The sequence below is a fragment of the Manis pentadactyla genome, chromosome 5 (genome assembly GCF_030020395.1).
Source record: "Manis pentadactyla isolate mManPen7 chromosome 5, mManPen7.hap1, whole genome shotgun sequence".
NCBI classification, from domain to species: domain Eukaryota; kingdom Metazoa; phylum Chordata; class Mammalia; order Pholidota; family Manidae; genus Manis; species Manis pentadactyla.
Window position 1 is genome coordinate 5,064,272 of NC_080023.1, and position 17,783 is coordinate 5,082,054.

At 54.4% G+C, this 17,783-nt stretch overlaps 1 protein-coding gene across 2 annotated transcripts in view; it reads left to right on the plus strand.

The window, feature by feature from the left end:
* Positions 1-17,783, plus strand: part of PPP2R2C (protein phosphatase 2 regulatory subunit Bgamma) — a 139,218-nt gene that overhangs the window by 73,705 nt on the left and 47,730 nt on the right. For both annotated transcript variants that reach the window (XM_036921163.2, XM_036921164.2), the window contains exons 2-4: positions 11,372-11,469; positions 13,691-13,856; positions 15,779-15,891. In XM_036921163.2, the coding sequence (XP_036777058.1) occupies positions 11,372-11,469; positions 13,691-13,856; positions 15,779-15,891 (377 nt within the window). The remainder of the gene's footprint in view (positions 1-11,371; positions 11,470-13,690; positions 13,857-15,778; positions 15,892-17,783) is intronic.

Here is a 17,783-nt window from a genome sequence, read left to right on the forward strand (position 1 = left end):
GACACGTAAGACCACACAGTGTATGATCCCATTTCTGTGAAATGGCCTGAAGAGGCAGATCCATAGAGCAGAAGGCGGGTGGGCGGTTGACAGGGTGTGAGGGGTGCCTGCTAACAGGTATAGGGTTTCTTTTGGGCTGATGGGAGTGTTCCAGAATGAGATAGTCGTGGTGGTTGCACTACACAGAGAATATATTGAAAACCACTGAAGTATAGTTTGAAATGGTGAATTTTGTTATGTGCATTATATCTCAATTTAAAAAGTACTAAAGTAAAAGCAGTAACAACAAAATCATCATGATGCCAACACCTCTCCTAGCAGATGAAGAGCAGAGTGAAGCTGGGGAGGGAAGTCATGTAAAGCAGATGAGTGGCAGGGATGCCAGAGGCCCTGCCTTCCCCTGCCTGCCTACGAGCATCTGCTGTCTCTGGCATTTACTTAACAGCCTTCCCAAGAGCCACACGTGTGCCAGGCCCTGGGCTGGGCCCAGGAGGGACAATTCCTGCCCCTGAAAGAGTTCATCTATGTTAGTGAGAGGTGGACATAAGGACAGAAGCAGTCACTAGGGCTAAGTCAGATAAGGCCCCCTAGCAGTGTCTCCTGTCACTTTGAACAAAATCCCAAGTCCTTCCTGTGCCTGTAAGACCCAGGGACCTAGCTCAGCCGGCCTCCCTGAGCTCATGCCCCTCTCCTGCCACCTCCCTGCACACACTGCCCTCCTTAAAGACCTGTAGCAGCCCAAGCTCACTCCTGCCTCACAGGGCCTTTGCACATGTTGTTCCCAGATATCTCTCTGCCTGGCTCCCTTTCTTGCTGCCTTCAGGTCTCTGCTCAAATGCCCCTCCTCCAGGAAGTCTGCCCTGACCTCCCCAACCAAAACAGCACCTCCCACTCCTCCCATCCCCTTTAGCTTTATTGTTCACCTTCACTCTTATCCCTGCCCAGAAAAATAATGTATATTTATATGAAAATTTGTGTATCCTTTATCTCCTCCGCTGGAGAGTGAGAATCCTGTAGGGAGTGTACACTGCCGAGTTCCCAGTGTGCAACAGTGCTTCAGATACAATAGGTGCTCAGTTAATGTTATTTTTAAAACTATCTTATTGTGGTAAAATATACACAAGATAAAATTTACCACTTTAACCATTTTAAGTGTACAAGCCAGTGGTATTAAGTACATTCACAGCATTGTGCAACTATCACCACCACCGTCCAGCTCCAGAACTTTTTCATCTTCCCCCATGGAAACTCCTGTGCTTTTTTTTTTTTTTGTCTTTTATCCAAGAGTCTACATTAAAAACATCAAACTCTAGCCAACATTTTCCCCTTAAACATTAACTCCCCGTTACTTAATATTCTTTTGAATGAATAAAGGGATGGTCAGCAGACGTAAAAGCACCTGCCTCGTGCTGGGAGGTGTGCAGGTAAGCCTTCCAGCAGCCTTGGAAGGTGTGCATTGCCATCGCTGTTTCACAATCAAATTGGCCCAGAGAGGTGGAGTGCCTTGTCCAAGGTCACTCAGCGAGTGAGCGTGGGATTTGAATGCAGATCTCACCTCTAGAAAAACTAAACTTCAAGGGCATGACTGAAAACAGCCCCACCGTCCGGCCCCACCCCCAGGCTGCCCTCTCTCCCAAGGTCATTGTTTGAGCCCAGTGCTCCCAGTGTCCTCAGCTCTGGCTGGCTGATCGCTGCTCAGCAGGCACGTTTGGGGACCACAACTCAAGATTCCGCAATTCCATTTCACCTGGAGCTCCTGGGGCAGGTGCTGGGATGACAGGAACTGTTCCAGATTTTATAGGTAATCAACACTCGGCCGTTTAAATGTTCACATAATTTGTCAGCCCGGTGCCTCTGTTTGGGTATGCTTCTCTTTACAAAGCTGGCTCAGGGAGGTGATGTTGAGTCCAGCACCCTGAAGTGGGGCATCTCACAGTGCCTGGCCCTTGGGACATGGGGTCCCTGCAGTTCCACCCCCCATCCCCTCTTGTCCTGCCCAGGAGGAGGTGTGATTTTGGAGGGCAGTGGGTTCCCATTGTCACTGGCTGGGAAGAGGTGGAACAGGGCGTAGGTCCCAGGTGTGGGAGGCTGTCCCCTCCGTGGGCTGAGACCACAGCTCCTGTGTGATTTCTGGGGGCAGCACAGCCAGCCCTACCTCTCGCCAGTGGGCAGGGGGGCTGCATAGCCCATTCCTGCCCTAATGTGAAAGCTCTGGCCCCTCATGGGCGAGCCTGGGGTCCTGGGCCTATGGGCTGCATGGCTGGAAGGTGGTGGCAACTGGCACTTACACCACACAGACCCTCCCAAACTCCCACCAGCCCCTTCACATTTTTCTCCAGCCAAGGGAGCTGCCTCGGCCTGGCCACAGCTTCCGGCTGTCCCCACCTGGCTCTGACCGCAGCCTGGGCCACCCCAACCCCTCCACCAAGGTGGGCTGTAGGATGGAACTTCTCACTGGACCTGCTCGGTGGGCACGGGCTGGGGTAGCGAAAGGTAGGGATTCCGCAGCGTTGTTGAAATCCAGCAGCAACGAATGTGGTCATCAAGCCCAGTCGGTGCAGGAACCACGGTGAGCTGCGTGCGGCGGCAGGTGGGAGCAGAGGTGCGGGAGGCAGGTCGCACTGTGAGCTCAGCACCTGTGTGTTGCTCTGCCCTTTCCTCAGACTGGGGCAGGTCCCCACCTTTCCGATCACCCTCAGGGAGCTAAGTGGCCTCTTGGCACATGCCCAGTAATGAACGTCCAGTCCCAGCTAAGAGTCCAGACTTTGAACCAGACTTGGCATTTTCCTGCGGCGACCCACAGCTGGGCCTGCTCGAGCCAGAGGCCGACATTGCAGGTGGGGCCCGAGTCTGGCAGCTGCTGCCCACCCTCCCCGTGCGGGCTGGAGGGCAGTCAGGGGCGGGGCCGCCGTTTGCTTTGCCTGCTTTGGGAGGGCCTGGCAGGTGGATACAGCTGCCTGTTTCTCTCATGGGTCCTTGGCTGGTGGTCTGCAAGTGTCCAGCCAAGCCGTCTCTCGCGGCGTCCTCAAGCTGGACCGTCACAGTGTGTGTCTTGGTCCCCTGCACAGCGGTCTCCCTCTGCAGTGTTCTTACCAGTCTGGGAAGCCAGCAGACAGGACAAGGATGACCTGCGCCAGCTCTCTCCTGTCCCCAGGAAGCACATGGGCAAAAGCCATTGTTCCTTCCTGTCGCTGGCACAACCAGACCCCAGACCCTCTGTGCCCCCTGAGTCTCAGGCCTGGATCTCCTGCCTTCAGGAAGTGTACTTTGAAGCTCTGCAAAGGTCCCACCAGGTTTGGGGGAGAGGTGGCACTGTCCCCTTCCCCGAAGGACGGGTGGAGACCATCCCCTGCTTCTCCTGGGAAACGTCTCCACCCCTCCCCCACGCCCCATGTGTGACCACTTTAAACATCCTGAGAAATACCAGGCCAGGGGGTCAAGTCCAAGGCCTCTGGAGCCAGCCTGCCTGGGAGTAAACCCCAGCTCTGCACACATCATCCAGGCAACTTTTGGCAAATTACTAATCGTATCTGTGGCTCAGTGTCACTCTCTGTATGTACAATGGGGACCAACAGTATGACTCCAACAACTTCTCGCAGTTCAGAAGGTCTGGTAGTACGTGTCAAGTGCTGGAACAGCTCCCGGAGGTACCGAGAGGGTCCATGGTACCCACCCATTATGATATCCTGCTCTGGTCCCAGGGGCCCAAAGGCCCAGAGCCCCCGGGGGGGCCACTCACGGTCCAGATTCTCGGGACCTGGGCTCCCTCTGCCATCCTGGTGCCTCGGTTGGAGCTGAGGCCGGAGGAGCCCGTTTTGGCATCCTGGCATGCCCACCTTAGCCCTATTCCCACCGCACCTGCGTGAGTCCTGTGAGCTTCCGCGTTTTACAGGTGAGGCAACAGGCTCAGGGAGACGGGACTTGCCCCAGGTCACGCAGTGGTGAGCGGGGACGCTGGGGTCTGGTCTGCCGGTGCCCCGCCTCGCCCTCCGGTCGCCTCCCACTGCCTCCCACCCCAGGACTGTCTCAGGGGGTGACTTTGCAGAAGCTGTGACAGAAACAAGAGAACCAGTTATCAGATGGAGGACCCACACTGCTCCCCAGGTGAACCGGGAAGAGCACAGCCCAGACGGGGCACCTGGGTGGGGAGGGGCACATGCCTGCCTGGAAAACTAGGCTGCAGTTAGGAGCGTTTCCTGATCAGAAAAGTTTTAGATGACCTCCCACTCCCCAAACAGGCAATCCTTCACAGGGCTGGCAAGGATCGCCACTGTTCCTTCTAAAGATGTTGTGAGGCAGCTCTGCCTGGCAGCCCCTCTGTCTCAGTCAGGCACTGCTGTGGAACCATCCACCCCAAACTCAGAGGCTTCAAATGACAGGCATTTATTTTGGCTCCTGAGTCTGGGCTGATGCATTTTCTTGCACGCGGGCTGTGCTCACTCCGCATGTGCAGTAGTCCTGGCTCAGGAAGGTGTCTCTGCTAGTGTTTGCAGGGCTCTCTCCCATGTTTGGGGTTGACTGCCTGTAGACTGGCTCAGGGTGGCCTCAGCAGTGGCTTGTTTCTGCTCCATGTGGGCTCTCACCCTTCTGTGGCCAGCCTGGGCTTGCTTCCACGCAGGAGCGTGGGTCCAGGGCAGCAGGGGCTGCAAGGCCTCTGGACGCCTAGGCTTGGAAGCAGCACCTTCTCCCTTCCACCACATTCTGCTGGCCAGAGCAAGTCACGGACCAGTGTAGCATCAGGGGTGGGCTCCACCCATGGGTGTGAGGGGCTGCAAAGTCACAGTGCAGAGGGTGCAGAGACAGGAAGCCACTGACAGGGCCACCAGTGCAGTAAGTCTGCCCCCCTGTCTTGCTCCTCCTGTGTTACCTGTCCAGGAGATACTCCCAGATCCCCTCCTACATGTCTCCCAAGGCCTGGAGCACTCCTGAGGGCAGGCTGGCCTCCCTTGTCCCCTTACGCCCTGCCCCTGCCCCTTCCAGCCTGGCTGCTCCCTCCCAGACTGCTGCCAGCCCAGCCTTTCTTGCATTGAGGGGCAGGCAGGCTCCTCTTTCCTCCCAGCTCCTCATCAGCCCCATGCCTGACAGTACTAATTACATGCAACTCTCCCAGCGGAAGGACCAAGCTGGGCTTTGCAAGGGCCCTCCTTTGCCGGGAGCTCTGATGACATCTGATGGATCATAATGGTGTCTACAGCACTTACAGTGATGGGTGGTGATGGACGAGCAGGGCAGGAGATCCCCGGTGAACATTTTAGTCTCGCCTCCCATTTGCATGCCTCTGCAAGAGCTGCCCGGGAACTTTCCAGTCCATACGATCGTTTGAATTCCACATAAACCCTAGGAGAACTGTGGCCAGGCAGGGATGACAATTCCCATTTTATCAATGTGACAGACAGGGCTCAGAGAGGGTGAGTGATTTGGGTGAGGTCACACAGCCGGTGTGTTCTGGGGCTGGCATTGGAATGCCTTCCTTTGATGATGGCCACAGTGGGCATCTCTGAGATCCAAGGGCTGGTTCTTCTCTCCTTGGCACCAGCAGGAGCCAAGACCCCGGCAGCCCGGGAGCCCCATGGCTGGTGCCTGCACGACCACTCGTTTCTACTCTGTTCTCTTCTGTGTTAGGGCACCGAGCCAAGTGACCACAAACTCAGTGGCTTAAAACAACAGCGGTTTCTCCTCTCACAGTCTGGAGGCTGGGAGTCTGAAATCAAGGAATCACCAGGGCCATTTTCCCCACTGAAGGCTCCAGGAGGAATCTCTCCGGGCCTCTTCCAGCTTCTGGTGGAGGTGGCAGTGCTTGGCGGTCCTAGACTTGCAGACGTGTCACTCCACTCTCTGCCTCTGCTGTCACATACCTCCTCCCTGTGTGCCTGTGCATCCCTCTGTCTTCACAGAGCCTTCTTCTCAGGACACCCATTAGTGGATTTGGGCCCAATGTAGTCCCCTATGACTGCATCTTAACTTGATCACCTGCAAAGGTGGCCCAAGGTAGGCCCAGTCACAGGTACTGTGGTCAGAGCTTCAGCATTTCTCTTCGGGGACACAGTTCAACCCATAACACCATCTTTGCCCCTCCCTGGCTCTGCCTCCCCCTGTGTACCCTCACTGGGCTGGTGCCTTGGGGTGCTACTTCTGCCTGCTCCCTACGCCCAGGCTGGACCCCAGCGTGGCCTTCCGGCTCCCTGACCAGGCAGCTCTGTCTTCCGCTGAGAGTACCCCCCGTGTGTGGTCCTGGGTGTCCACCTGTGTCTCCCTGTGCCACGGTCCAAGCTGCCTCTCAACTCTGCCTCACCACTTGGGGGACACCCACGCTGCCACAGAAGGAAGAGGGGGGCCTCGCCAGTGGAAGGGTGTTTCATGGACTTTCCTCACCCACAGTGGAGTGACTTGGGGTACTCGGCAGACCTCACCCAGTGGCTGAGCTGGGACTCCAGCCTGGAGTGTCTGCCGGCGGCCCTCTGAGGTGTGGCGTGTGGATAGGGACATGCCGGGTGAGAGCGCTGCGAAGGCTCTGGCGTGTATGAGCCTTCGGGCAGGCGCCCCAGCTCCTGGTGGCCTTGTCTGTAAAGAGGGAATGCTAATAGTCTAGCAGGAGTTTTCTGAGATTAAATTACTGGTCCATAGAGGGCTTTGATTGAAAGCCCTTTTATTTGCCCTTCAGTCTTGGAGAATTATTTCAGTCCCACGGCGTGGGATTTGGAATTCTGGGTTGACAAGTTCTTAAATTTTCTTTCAGCCCTGAAAAGTCTTCTGGACTCTATTATTTCTGATGAGAAATCAGCAATTATTTGAGTCACGGTGCCTCTGAATGAAAGATGTTTTATTCTAGCTGCTTACAAATTTTCACTAGTTTGGTTTTTAGCAGTTTGACAGTTGGGTATGATTTTCTTGGTACTTACCCTGCTGGGAGTTGGCTGAGCTTCCTAAATTTATGTACTGGTCTTTTACCGTAGTGGGGGAGTTTTCAGTCATAACTTCTTCAGACCTTTCTTCTACTCTGTTCCCTCTCTCCCTCCTTCTGGAACTCCAGTTACATTTATGTTAGATTATTTTTTTATACTGTCCACAGATCCCTGAGTATCTGTTCTTTTTCATTTTAAATTTATTTTCTCTCTGTTCTTCAGATTGGGGAATTCAAGTTCACTACCTCTTTCTTCTGCCATCTCAGATTTTCCACTCAGCAAGTGATTTTCTGTTGCAGGCATTGCATTTTTCAGTTATAGAATGTCCATTTAGTTATTTTTAAAGTAGTTTCTAGTTCTCTTTTGAAATGTCCTTTCTTTTCATTCAGTAGGAAAAATTTTTCCTTTACATCCTTAAATATAGTTATAACACCTCCTTTAAATTTTTGAATTTGCTAATTCCAATATCCAGGGCATTTTAGGATTGATTTCCATTGATTATATTTGTATGGGTGATGTTTTACTATTTCTTTGTGTATCTTCGTATAATCTTGGATTAAACCCTTGGTGTTGTGAATGAAAACACTGAGGTCCTGGATGTTTTGTGTCTCCAAAGGGCATGTTTGTTTTGCATATGTGAGCAGTTAACTTACTTGAACTCATTGCGAACTGTCCCTCGGGGGACAGGCAGCAGCCCAGACCCCAGTTCACTTCTTTTAGCCTCAGCTGGCTGCTCGGAGTCTGTTGTGTGCACGTGTGGTTTACAGCCGGCCAAAGATTTGGGCAGAACTTACATGCTGCCTTTGGGGGTCCACCCAGTCAATGGATCACTTTCCAGCTCCTAGGGTTTCCCCACACTCTGCTTTCTGGTTCATCGAGCCAGGATCTTGATCTAAGTTTCAGCAGCCACACCACACGGCCCAGACCGCAGCCTCTCAGACTCAAAGCCATGGAAGCGAGAGTTCCGGTTGCTGGCCTTCCCGCGGCCTCAGCCCGCATTTGGCCCCCCTCCGGGGCCCTCAGGTGGCTGGATTTGTTGTTCTCCAGTTGAGGGTTTATAGCTGCTACTGGTGAGAGAGCTGATCCGCTAGGAGCCATTACGCTATTACCAAGCAAACGCTCCCATGGGAGCTTGAGAGCAGCGCCCGGAGGACATAGTACTTGAGCAATGGGAGGTGATAAATGTACTGTCGGTGGTCAAGGCGAGAGGGTGTGGACACAGACACCCCCAGGGGGAGGGGTTTGGCATCCAGAGGGGTGCACCCCGAACAGACTACCGAGCGGGTGTGGGGGCTCTGCAGGAAGGCTGTTGGGGCTGGAGACGGGTCAGACATTCCCAGGTGAGAGGATGGGCCTTCCGATTGCATGGTTTTCCCTGAGAATGTCCAGCTCTCGGGGAGGCGCCCTTCTTAAGGCAAACCCCAGGAGACACTGTGTAACAATCAGTGTATGTTAAAACACCCACCGACTCAAAGGTCTGAGGATGCAGTTCCCTGGCGGGAAGTCGGGTAGTTGCTCTGTGGATGTTGGTGGGAGGGACCAGGACCCCCATATCAGCACCGCGAGGTGGTGCCACGGGTTCATCTCACACGCTTCTGAGCTGGCTGCCGTGAGGATGAAAATGGACTTTGGCTTTCTGTCCTGTAAATTTGGTAATTCATCATTCCTCTTGGTCCTGGTCCTTCTCCCTCCCAAACTCTCCCGTCATTCTGGAGCTTCTCATCCCAGGCAGCTCTCCTGTCGGTGACAAGGCAGGCTCAGAGCAGGGGAGCAAGGAGCCCAAGGCCACACAGCCGAGGGGCTGGAGCCAAGTTCCAACCCGGGACATACAGCCGGTCCAGGAGCCGCTGGGGAGGTTGTCACTGTGCAAAGGCCTCCATCTCCTCAGCTGCCAATGGAAATATCAGTCCTGTCTCCCTCTGGGGCTGGCGGGGGGTTCAAGGGAGGCAGTGGACGTGTGAAACTGACATATAAATTGTAAATTGCCTGCGGATGTTAGTGTCTGTTACTGTGGTAACCACCCAGCATTTATGGACCTCATTTGCTCTGGGTACCGATGGTTACATTGGCATTTTAATTTAATAGCATTGTTATTTTTCCATCATAAAAATAATATAAATTATGCATATGTCCAAACCCATCAAATTATATATATTAAGTACATGCATTGTTTGTATGTCAATGATATCTCAATAGAGCTCTTAAAAATATACATTCATTGTAGAAAATCTAAAAAACAGAAAAGTAGAAAAAGAAGAAAAATAGCTTATACCTCTGCTAACATGGTGGAGAATCCTCTTCCAGGTTTTTTATTCTCTGCCCAGTTTGTTTGCTATTTCACATGGCTGTGATCACTGGTCTAGATAATTAAAAACATTTTATATACAATTTTATATCCTGCTCTTTGCCCCTCAGGGGATACTAATATGAAATAGCAAGACCCAGTGCCGTGTCCGGGAACCCAGCCCCGCTGGGCGGTGGCTCCAGTCTGTGACTCTGCTCTGTGCCCGGGCATGGCAGGCAGCCCCTGTGTCGGGCAGCAGGGCCTGACTTCAGCCCGACCCCGTGCGCGGTAGGCAGTTCCAGGCTTCCCTAGAGTGTGCTCTCCTTGTCTTGTCTTCTAAGCTTAATGAAATGTGCTTTTATCTTCATCAGTGAATATGCCCAGCCCATCATCTGCTTTTAAACCATCTTCTCTCTCCCCTTTTCTGTTGCTGTCAAAGCTGGCATTTCCCTGCCGCTCAGAAGGCCAGTGCAGGTCAGGAGCAACCTCTAAAAGATCCTGACTGGAAAAGGAGAAGGCAATTATTCAATAGGAATGGGAAAACCACTCGAGACCAAGAGAACAGGTCTTGAGACAAAAGGTAGCCAGTACTTTTGAGAAACAGCGAGGGGCACAGTCCGGAAGAGCAAGGCAGAGAGAAGGGGAGAGGAGGCTGGGATGGGGTGGCCTGTATCATCTACTGAGTTAAGAATACAAAGTCCATGGTAGTCAACAATAGCATCTTTATCTTGCATCTGCTGATTCTGCTGATCTAGGCTTGGTTGGGTTCCCTGAGGGGTCAGAGGGGGCTGCGCTCCGGGCTGGCGTGGCTGGGGTGACTGCTGCACGTGTCCTTCCTGCTCCTCTTAGGGCTAGTGGGCTAGCCTGGACTGGCCCTCCTCTGCGGGAGCATAGGGTGGTGGCTTCTCTGCCGGCGTCCTGCATGCCAAAGCAAAGTGCAGGGCTGAGCCCAGCAACAGGGAGTGTGTAAGAGGGGTGGGGAGGTTACCCAGCCCAGGTTGGGTGGCAATGCCAGGGTCCACGTGCAAGTCCAAGAGAGGGGCACAGATCTGGGCTCCTGATCCGGTCTGTCTCTGAGGAGTACAGGTCACTCAAGGCTGCAGACTCCCATACCTCTGCTTTGCTCTGAGATAAACAGGGACCCGCTTGAGGGTTTCAGGCAGGCCCCCTCTCTTGCTGCGTGTTGAGCTCTCTTGTAGTGGGTGAAGCGTGAGGGTCAGTAGGAGGCTGGCTGCTGTCATCCAGGCAGGAAGCAAGGAGAAGCTGTCAGAACCTGCCTGTGTCATGGAGGCCAAGCCTGTAGGACTGGATGTGGAATGTGAGAGAGAGAGAGAGAGGGCGGTCAGGGTGAGTGCAAGCCTGGCCTGACCCAGCAGGATGGAGCTGCCATCGCCTGAGACTGGAGGGCTGCAGAAGGCGGGGGTGGAGTGGGGTGGGGAGGGATCAGGATTTGCTTTTGGGGACCAATGGAGGTTTGTTTGTTTTTTAATTTTGGTATCATTAATGTACAATCACATGAGCAACATTGTGGCTATTAGATTTCCCTCATTCTCAAGTCCCCACCACATACCCCATTATAGTCACTGTCCAATGGAGGGTTTTGAGTAGAGACACCCCACGTCTCGGGTAAGCCGCCACCCTGGAGGCTGTGCTGTGAGGAGAAGAGTCGCGGGCAGGGCGCCATTGAAGCATCCTTCCCTGGGCCTCTGGGGGAGGTCAGATGTGCAGTTTGTTAAAAGCAGATCCATCGCACTGTAGCCTACAGAGCCCAGGCCAGGAGTGGGAAGAACAGTGGGGGTCCCATCTCCTGGGGGTCCGTGGGCTCAGGGAGGGGTAGAGGTGGTCTTTGTGGCTCCCAGGGTGGCGCTGCTGGGTGTCGGATTGGCAGCCCGGTCGCCTGGGCAGCACATGAGGAAACCCCAACCCCGAACCGCTTCTGGATGAAGGGGAGGAGGAAGGAAGGAAGGGGGCAGCGGGAGGCAGGCCCGTGGGGCAGGTGTGCCCCGCAGCCAGTGGGGAGCAGTGCTCCCAGCCCCTCGGGCTCCTGCTGCCCCAGTGCTGGCCCCACTCACCGTGGCAGGGACCTCTGGAGGGGGCGGGGTGGGGGGCACAGTTCTGCGGAGCTGCACAGTACCTGGGGTCTTAATGAGCCATGCCCTCCTCTCTCTCTCTCTCCCCCTCCCAGCTGATATCATCTCTACCGTCGAGTTCAACCATACCGGAGAGCTGCTGGCCACAGGTGACAAGGGTGGCCGGGTTGTCATCTTCCAGCGGGAACCAGAGGTGCGTGGGGCCTGGTGGCGAAGAGGCTACACTTAGCCTGGGCCCGACCCACAGGGTGCTGGGAGGCATCCCACTCAGGTGGCGCCTCTCAGGGGAAACCACACGCCTTTCCCCAGGCCCCTGGGCTGGGTGGAAACGTGTGCTGGGACGCAGGCCGGGCCCCGGCAGGTCCAGGTGGGCTCACACCACCATGTGCGGAGCCCCCTCTGCTCAGCAGACTTTGCTGACCGCTCACCATGTCCTAGATCCCAGAGAAACAGGACGGGCAGAGCCGGCTGCTGCCCTGGGTGAGGCGCCCAGCCAACTGCCCGCGGCCAGGTGAACTGGCACTGTCCCAGCCAGAGCTGGGGGGTACAGGACTGAGGCTTCTGCAGCTGTGGGGCCAGCCACACAGTTTCGATTTTGCTCAGCCCTGGGCCGTAATGAGGTTTGCTGTCCAGCAGGATTCCGGGTAAGACCGGAACCATCCACCCAGGGGAGCCGTCTCTGAAATGTGTAATGAAAGGGCCCCTGTTTGTGGAGCACCTACTATGTGCAGTCACCTTGCTATATTCTCTACATATGCTTCTCATCCACTCTTCACTGCTTACCTCTGAGGTGGGGACCAGCACCTGGTTTACAGATGAGGACCCTTAGGACCCTTGGAGGAATCACCCAGCTAGTGGGCGAAGAGCAGGGATTGAAACCAAAACCGTGCGGTCTGCCACTTACACAGCCCCTGCCTCAAAGGAGGCACCTCCCGCATCCAACGCGTGCTGGGATTAGATGCTGAAGACAAGATGGTACACAAGGGGGAACGGGAGAGGGGAGCTGAGAGGAGAGGAGGAAGATGGGGAAGAGAAGCAGCGAGGGGAGGAGAGAGGCGTCGCAGAACCGTCCCCCCCATCCCGAGGCTCTTGAGCGTCCTCCCCGGGGTGGGTGTTCCTGAGGTCTGACTTCACCTGGCTTTGCTCCCAGACCCTCCCTCATGACACCGCAGGGGCTTAGGTGCTGTTATTACCCTGACTGTACACATGGGGGGGACCAGAGCTCAGAGGGTGTGGAATAGCTCACCAAGGACACGGAGCCAGAAAGTGGACAGCTGGAAGTCCGTCACCCACGCCTGGTCCTGTGGCCGGGAAATGGCGGTTTCGAGAGGACCAGAGCCTCCCATCCGAGATGGCAAAGCAGAGCCTTCTTTTTGCCAGATTGCAGAACGAAATTAAATTGGGAGATGCAAGTTTCTCAATTTTGAATTTTTCTCCTGTAACTTTTTTCTTTATTCTGGTCCTACTACTGACCTTTGTCAATAAGCAGTTCTCATGAGAGATGAAGTGATTTAGAGGCAAGAATATTGAAGAACTTTAAAGCTTTCCAGAAGTGAGACACGTGTAAAAATGTAACAATAAATACTTTTTAAAGATTAACAGGAATTTTGAAGTTGTGCCTGGTTGAATGCCTTCATCTGGCACCCGGGGAGGTTATGCTTCTGGCTGGAGTTGCATATTGTCATATAAACGTGAATTTCTACTGAGAAAATGGTCCCTGGTGCCCCCACTGGGTTCCCCACCTCACTATTTGGGGGAGGCCCACCAGAGGCGTTCTTATTTTAAGGATTCCCGCTACCTAAGCCAGGATGGGACCCACTGGGGACAGTCAGGGGGACATTTTCTATCCCAGGTCTGACACTGCAGGATGTTCTGCCCCAGGGTAAAATCTCTGAAATGTGCTCATTCTTTGATTCAGGCCCAAGTTGGACACTTGGACTTGAGGAGCAGGTCAGAGCAGTGGGCTTGGTGTCAGGCAGACGCGAGGGAAGTGAATGACGGCACTTAATGGGCACGTGGCTTCGGGGGTCTGTCCACCTCTGAGCCGCCACTTTCTCATCTGTAAAGTGGGGAGAGTCACGGCACCCACTGCAGGGAGCCTCAAGGATGAGAGGCACTTAGAGCTCAGCACATAGTAGGTGCTCAGTAAACGTGAGCTAGCGTGGTTGTGTTCTCACTCACTGGACTGAGGAAGACGTGGGCTTGGCCACAGCTGCACCACGGATTACTGGCCGTTTGAAATACAGAGAGTGTCCTGGACCCTTGCGTCGGGTCCACTGGCACTGCTGGACACCTGGTCTCCTCTGCTGTGCCCGGCTCTCTGAGGGTTTAACTAACCCGCCCCATCCCCAGGCCTGCTTCTGCTCCACCTGCCGTCCTGGAACTCAAGCCCCGCTGTCCGGCTTTCCTTGCAGAGTAAAAATGCTCCTCACAGCCAGGGCGAGTATGACGTCTACAGCACTTTCCAGAGCCACGAGCCCGAGTTCGACTATCTCAAGAGCCTGGAGATAGAGGAGAAAATCAACAAGATCAAATGGCTCCCGCAGCAGAATGCCGCCCACTCCCTGCTGTCCACCAACGGTGAGGGCCGCTCCTGTCTGTGCGTGTGCGCCCATGAATTGGGGCGGGGGTATGTGTGCTCTAGCGGTTTGTTATCAAATGCCGTTTTCACTTTACTTGCATTCTGAGAATATTTCTGGGTCTCTAGAACTGAAAAATAACCCTTTGAGCAGCGTGCAAACCCCATCAGTGACTGTGACGTAGCTTCCTTAGCCTCTTAGCCACCAGCCTATTCCCCTCGTTATAAACAGCAGCGTCGTGAACATGTTGGTGAACCACTTTCCTTTGGGGGTGGGTGGGGCTTGGTATTCCTGACAGGGAGGCCAGGGTAGGGGGGCAGGGAACACTTGGTGCTCACACGCCCCCACCCCCACCAGCACCGCAGACCCCCGAGCGGAGCTCATCACCAGATGGTGTGGGGCGGGGCTGCAGCAGAAGCAGTGGACTGGGAGCCTGGCTGGCCAACCTGCCACTCTGCCCAAGGGGGCTCCTGGCCAGACCCCGGCTTCGAGGTGGCCCCCTTGGAGGGGACGTGTGGCTCCTGGGGCCAGAGGTGCCTGGGCTGGAAGGGGGACAGGCCTGGGTGCTGTCCCAGCCCTGTGACCTTGGCCAGTGGCACGAGGTTTGCTCAGCAAACCCCCGTCTCAGAGCCAGTGGGGCCCTTCCCCTGGGAGAGGTCCTCTCTGAGGACAGGCCAGCCCCTGGTCCTGCCCCTTGTCTATCTGAGCTGTGAGTTTGTGCCTGCCTCTTGGGGAAACTGGGGGATGAAATGAAATACGGGCTGAGAACGTAGCCGGCCAGCGCCTGCCGAACCACAGGCAGGGGCTACCTTTCAAATCATGGAAGTGGGCGGGTTATTCTCTTCCTGCCTCTCTGGAGGAAAGGTCAGCTTCAGCAGCTCCCCAACACCCCACCCTCAAAGCTTCCTGACCTACTGTTTGAATCCCAGCTCTACCCTTTCCTAAAAGGGTGTCCTTGGGCACATATCAAGTGTTTGATTGATACATTTTCTCCCCGCTCCTTCTCCTGAACTTGGCTGGGTGCGTTCTGGCTACTATAGCAGACAGGGCTGTCCGAGAAACACAGCCAATAGAATGAGAGGGTGTTTGTGTGGACAGATAGAAATGCAGATATAGATTTATGGCTAGAGGTTTCCTTCAGGGAATTGTCTCACTGACTGTGGGGGCTGACAGTCTGCAGGGCTGGCCAGAAGCCTGCAGACCCACGGAAGGGCCCGTGCGGCCGAAGGCTGTCTGCTGGCAGAACTCCCTTGTGTTTGGGGGAGGTCAGTCTTTTTGTTCTACTCAGGCCTTCCACTGATTGGTGAAGACCACCCACACTGTGGAGGATAATCAGCTTTGCTCCACAGATTTAAATGTTAATCTCACCTAAAAAATACCTTCATAGCAACATCCACTCGTGTTTGACCAAATAGCTGGGCACTGTGGCTTAGCCGAGTCGACCTATAAAATTAAACATCTTAGTTACTAAAGATTACTCTTTTGATGCAATTGGAAGGATATCAGACAGTGAGGACACTGAAAAGCTGCTTTCTGGATGGGGAGAATGCCGCTCAGAAAGAGTGAATAGGTTACCCTCCTTGGACTGTCATTGAAGGACTTAAAAAGTAGGAAGCCACATTCATACAGTCCTTCTGGAAATCAGAGATTAGTAGTGACCCTGGCAAGTGCCCTACCTTTGACCCAGCACTTTCGCTGCTAGGATCAGTTTGAGGAGCTGGGGAATGAGGACACGGCGTCCACCGCAGCAGTCCACATGGCGAGCCAAATTAGAAAGAACCTTCGTGTCTAAGAACAGGGTAACGGCTGAGTAATTTCTGGGTCAGTGCACACTGACCTAGTGGACTCAAGTGACATTCCATTCTCTGTGCTGGTGTGAATCAAGTGTCTTGTTTAACTTTTTTCTTTGTTCTGTTTTTAAAGATAAAACTATCAAATTATGGAAGATTACCGAACGAGATAAAAGGCCTGAGGGATACAACCTAAAAGATGAAGAAGGGAAGCTCAAGGACCTGTCCACAGTGACGTCACTGCAGGTAAGAGGTCGAACATGGAAGATTCTGGCAAGCAGGAAGTAGTTCATGCTGCTTTAATTAAATGTTGAGGATTTTAGGGCTTCAAAGGCGTTTGAGACTTGAACCAGAGTCAGGCTCGGATCCTGGCTGGGCTGCTCGTAGGGTACATCCTTGCTTCACACCTGTGCCTTGTGCCTCAGTTTCCCCACCAGCAAAGCAGAGACGATCAGCTTTCTTCCAGAAGTCTTGTGAGGATAAACGGAGGTGATGCTTATCCATAAAGCACTTTTCAGCAGCAGCAGAGGGTGCAGAGCAAGTCCTAGAAACCTGTGCTATACAAGGGGGAACTGAGACCCAGAGAGAGGTGGCACCTCACCCAGAGCCGCTCAGCTGAGTGAGTGTAGGAGCCAGAAGGGGGACCCGTGAGCTGCGCTTTGTGGGTCCCGAGCCCCTGGCCTGGACCTTGTGATTCTTGCAGCCTCCACGAAGACTGCAGGATTTAAAAGAGGCCGGGGAGGGTGAGCTGCAGACCCGGGCTAGAGCAGACTGTGGTCCCCAACATGATTAAAAGGCAAAAGGCTCCTCTTTCTTCCAGCAGAGAGGCTGTGAGACTTGGAAGGAAGCGTCCTGGGCTCACGGGCCCCAGGGTCACATCCTGCCTCTGCCACGCCCGGTGGTGTGGCCTGGACAGGGCTCTCAGCCTCCACAAGCCTCCGAATCCTCACCAGCAGCAAGAACATATCCGTGGCCAGCATGTGGCTTCCGAGCCACATAATGACTCCCTTAATCCTCACCCAAACCCTACGAAGTGGGCACATGATCGCCATCCCCATTTTACAGATGAAGAAACAAGGGCCGGCACCCAAACTCGGGAGGCCTGGCTCTAGGGTCAGCCAGCACCCAGTCTCCTCCATGAAGGGGGAAAGAGGTTCCTGCCTCCCAGCAAAGCCCTGTGGACGCCTAGTGGTATCATGCTGGGAAAGTCAGTCCATTTCCTTCTCCAGCAGAACGGGAAGACATGGAGGCTGCCTGGTCTGTGCCTGGCTCCCAGAGCTGTGCCTGGAACGTAGTGGGTGCTTTGCACCTGTTTATTGAGGGCGATGCTGGTGTGCAGTTAACTCAGTTGTATTCGTTCAGCACACACGGCTTGAGCACCCGCTTGTGCACGGCCCTGCTCTAGGCACTGGGAGGCTTCAGTGAACAAAGAGCCCGAGGGCAGGATCAGGTCTAAGTCTTGGGCCGCCTAGCCTGCAACAGGTGCGGCTCTGAGGAGGTGGCCTCAGTGCCGGGAATGAGCGAGGCTGAGCGCTCGAGCTGACTGCCCCCTTCAGCTCCAGTTTCCAGGCTTGAGCCAGTTTGGAAAGGCCAGTTCACATCACGTGTGATCCCCATTTCCCTCTGTCTGTGCCTTAACTGTGGGTGCGTGCTGCTCCGCACAGGGAGGGGTGTTACGTGGCGTGGGGACAGAGTTCGCACCTTTCCCAGGCTCCCAACCCGCTCACAGGCCCACGCACTGCCCATCTCCCTGCCCTGTTCCTCAGTTTCCTCACCCGCCAGATGGAGATGACTACTGGCTTTTTCTGAAATGACTTAGCAGGCACATGTACCAAGCACTCAGGCGAATTGTCATAAATATGACATGGTAATCAATGTTGCTCCCAAGAAGGAGAAATAAATGTTTAAACACATCAGCCTCTAAATGACTGGCAGATTGCACAAATAAATTCCAAGGAAGCTGGGAAACCAGTTAGCTTCGATGTTGAGTAATGGGAGCGCTGGTGCCCCCCAGCCCCAGCCCCGGCCCCAAGAAAGTTTATGAGGGTTTCATCTGGTGGGAGGGATGCAATTAGCACCTTTTGATTGGCCTGGCATTTGCAGCAGAGCCAGTGGCCCTTGGGAATTTTGGTTCTTTC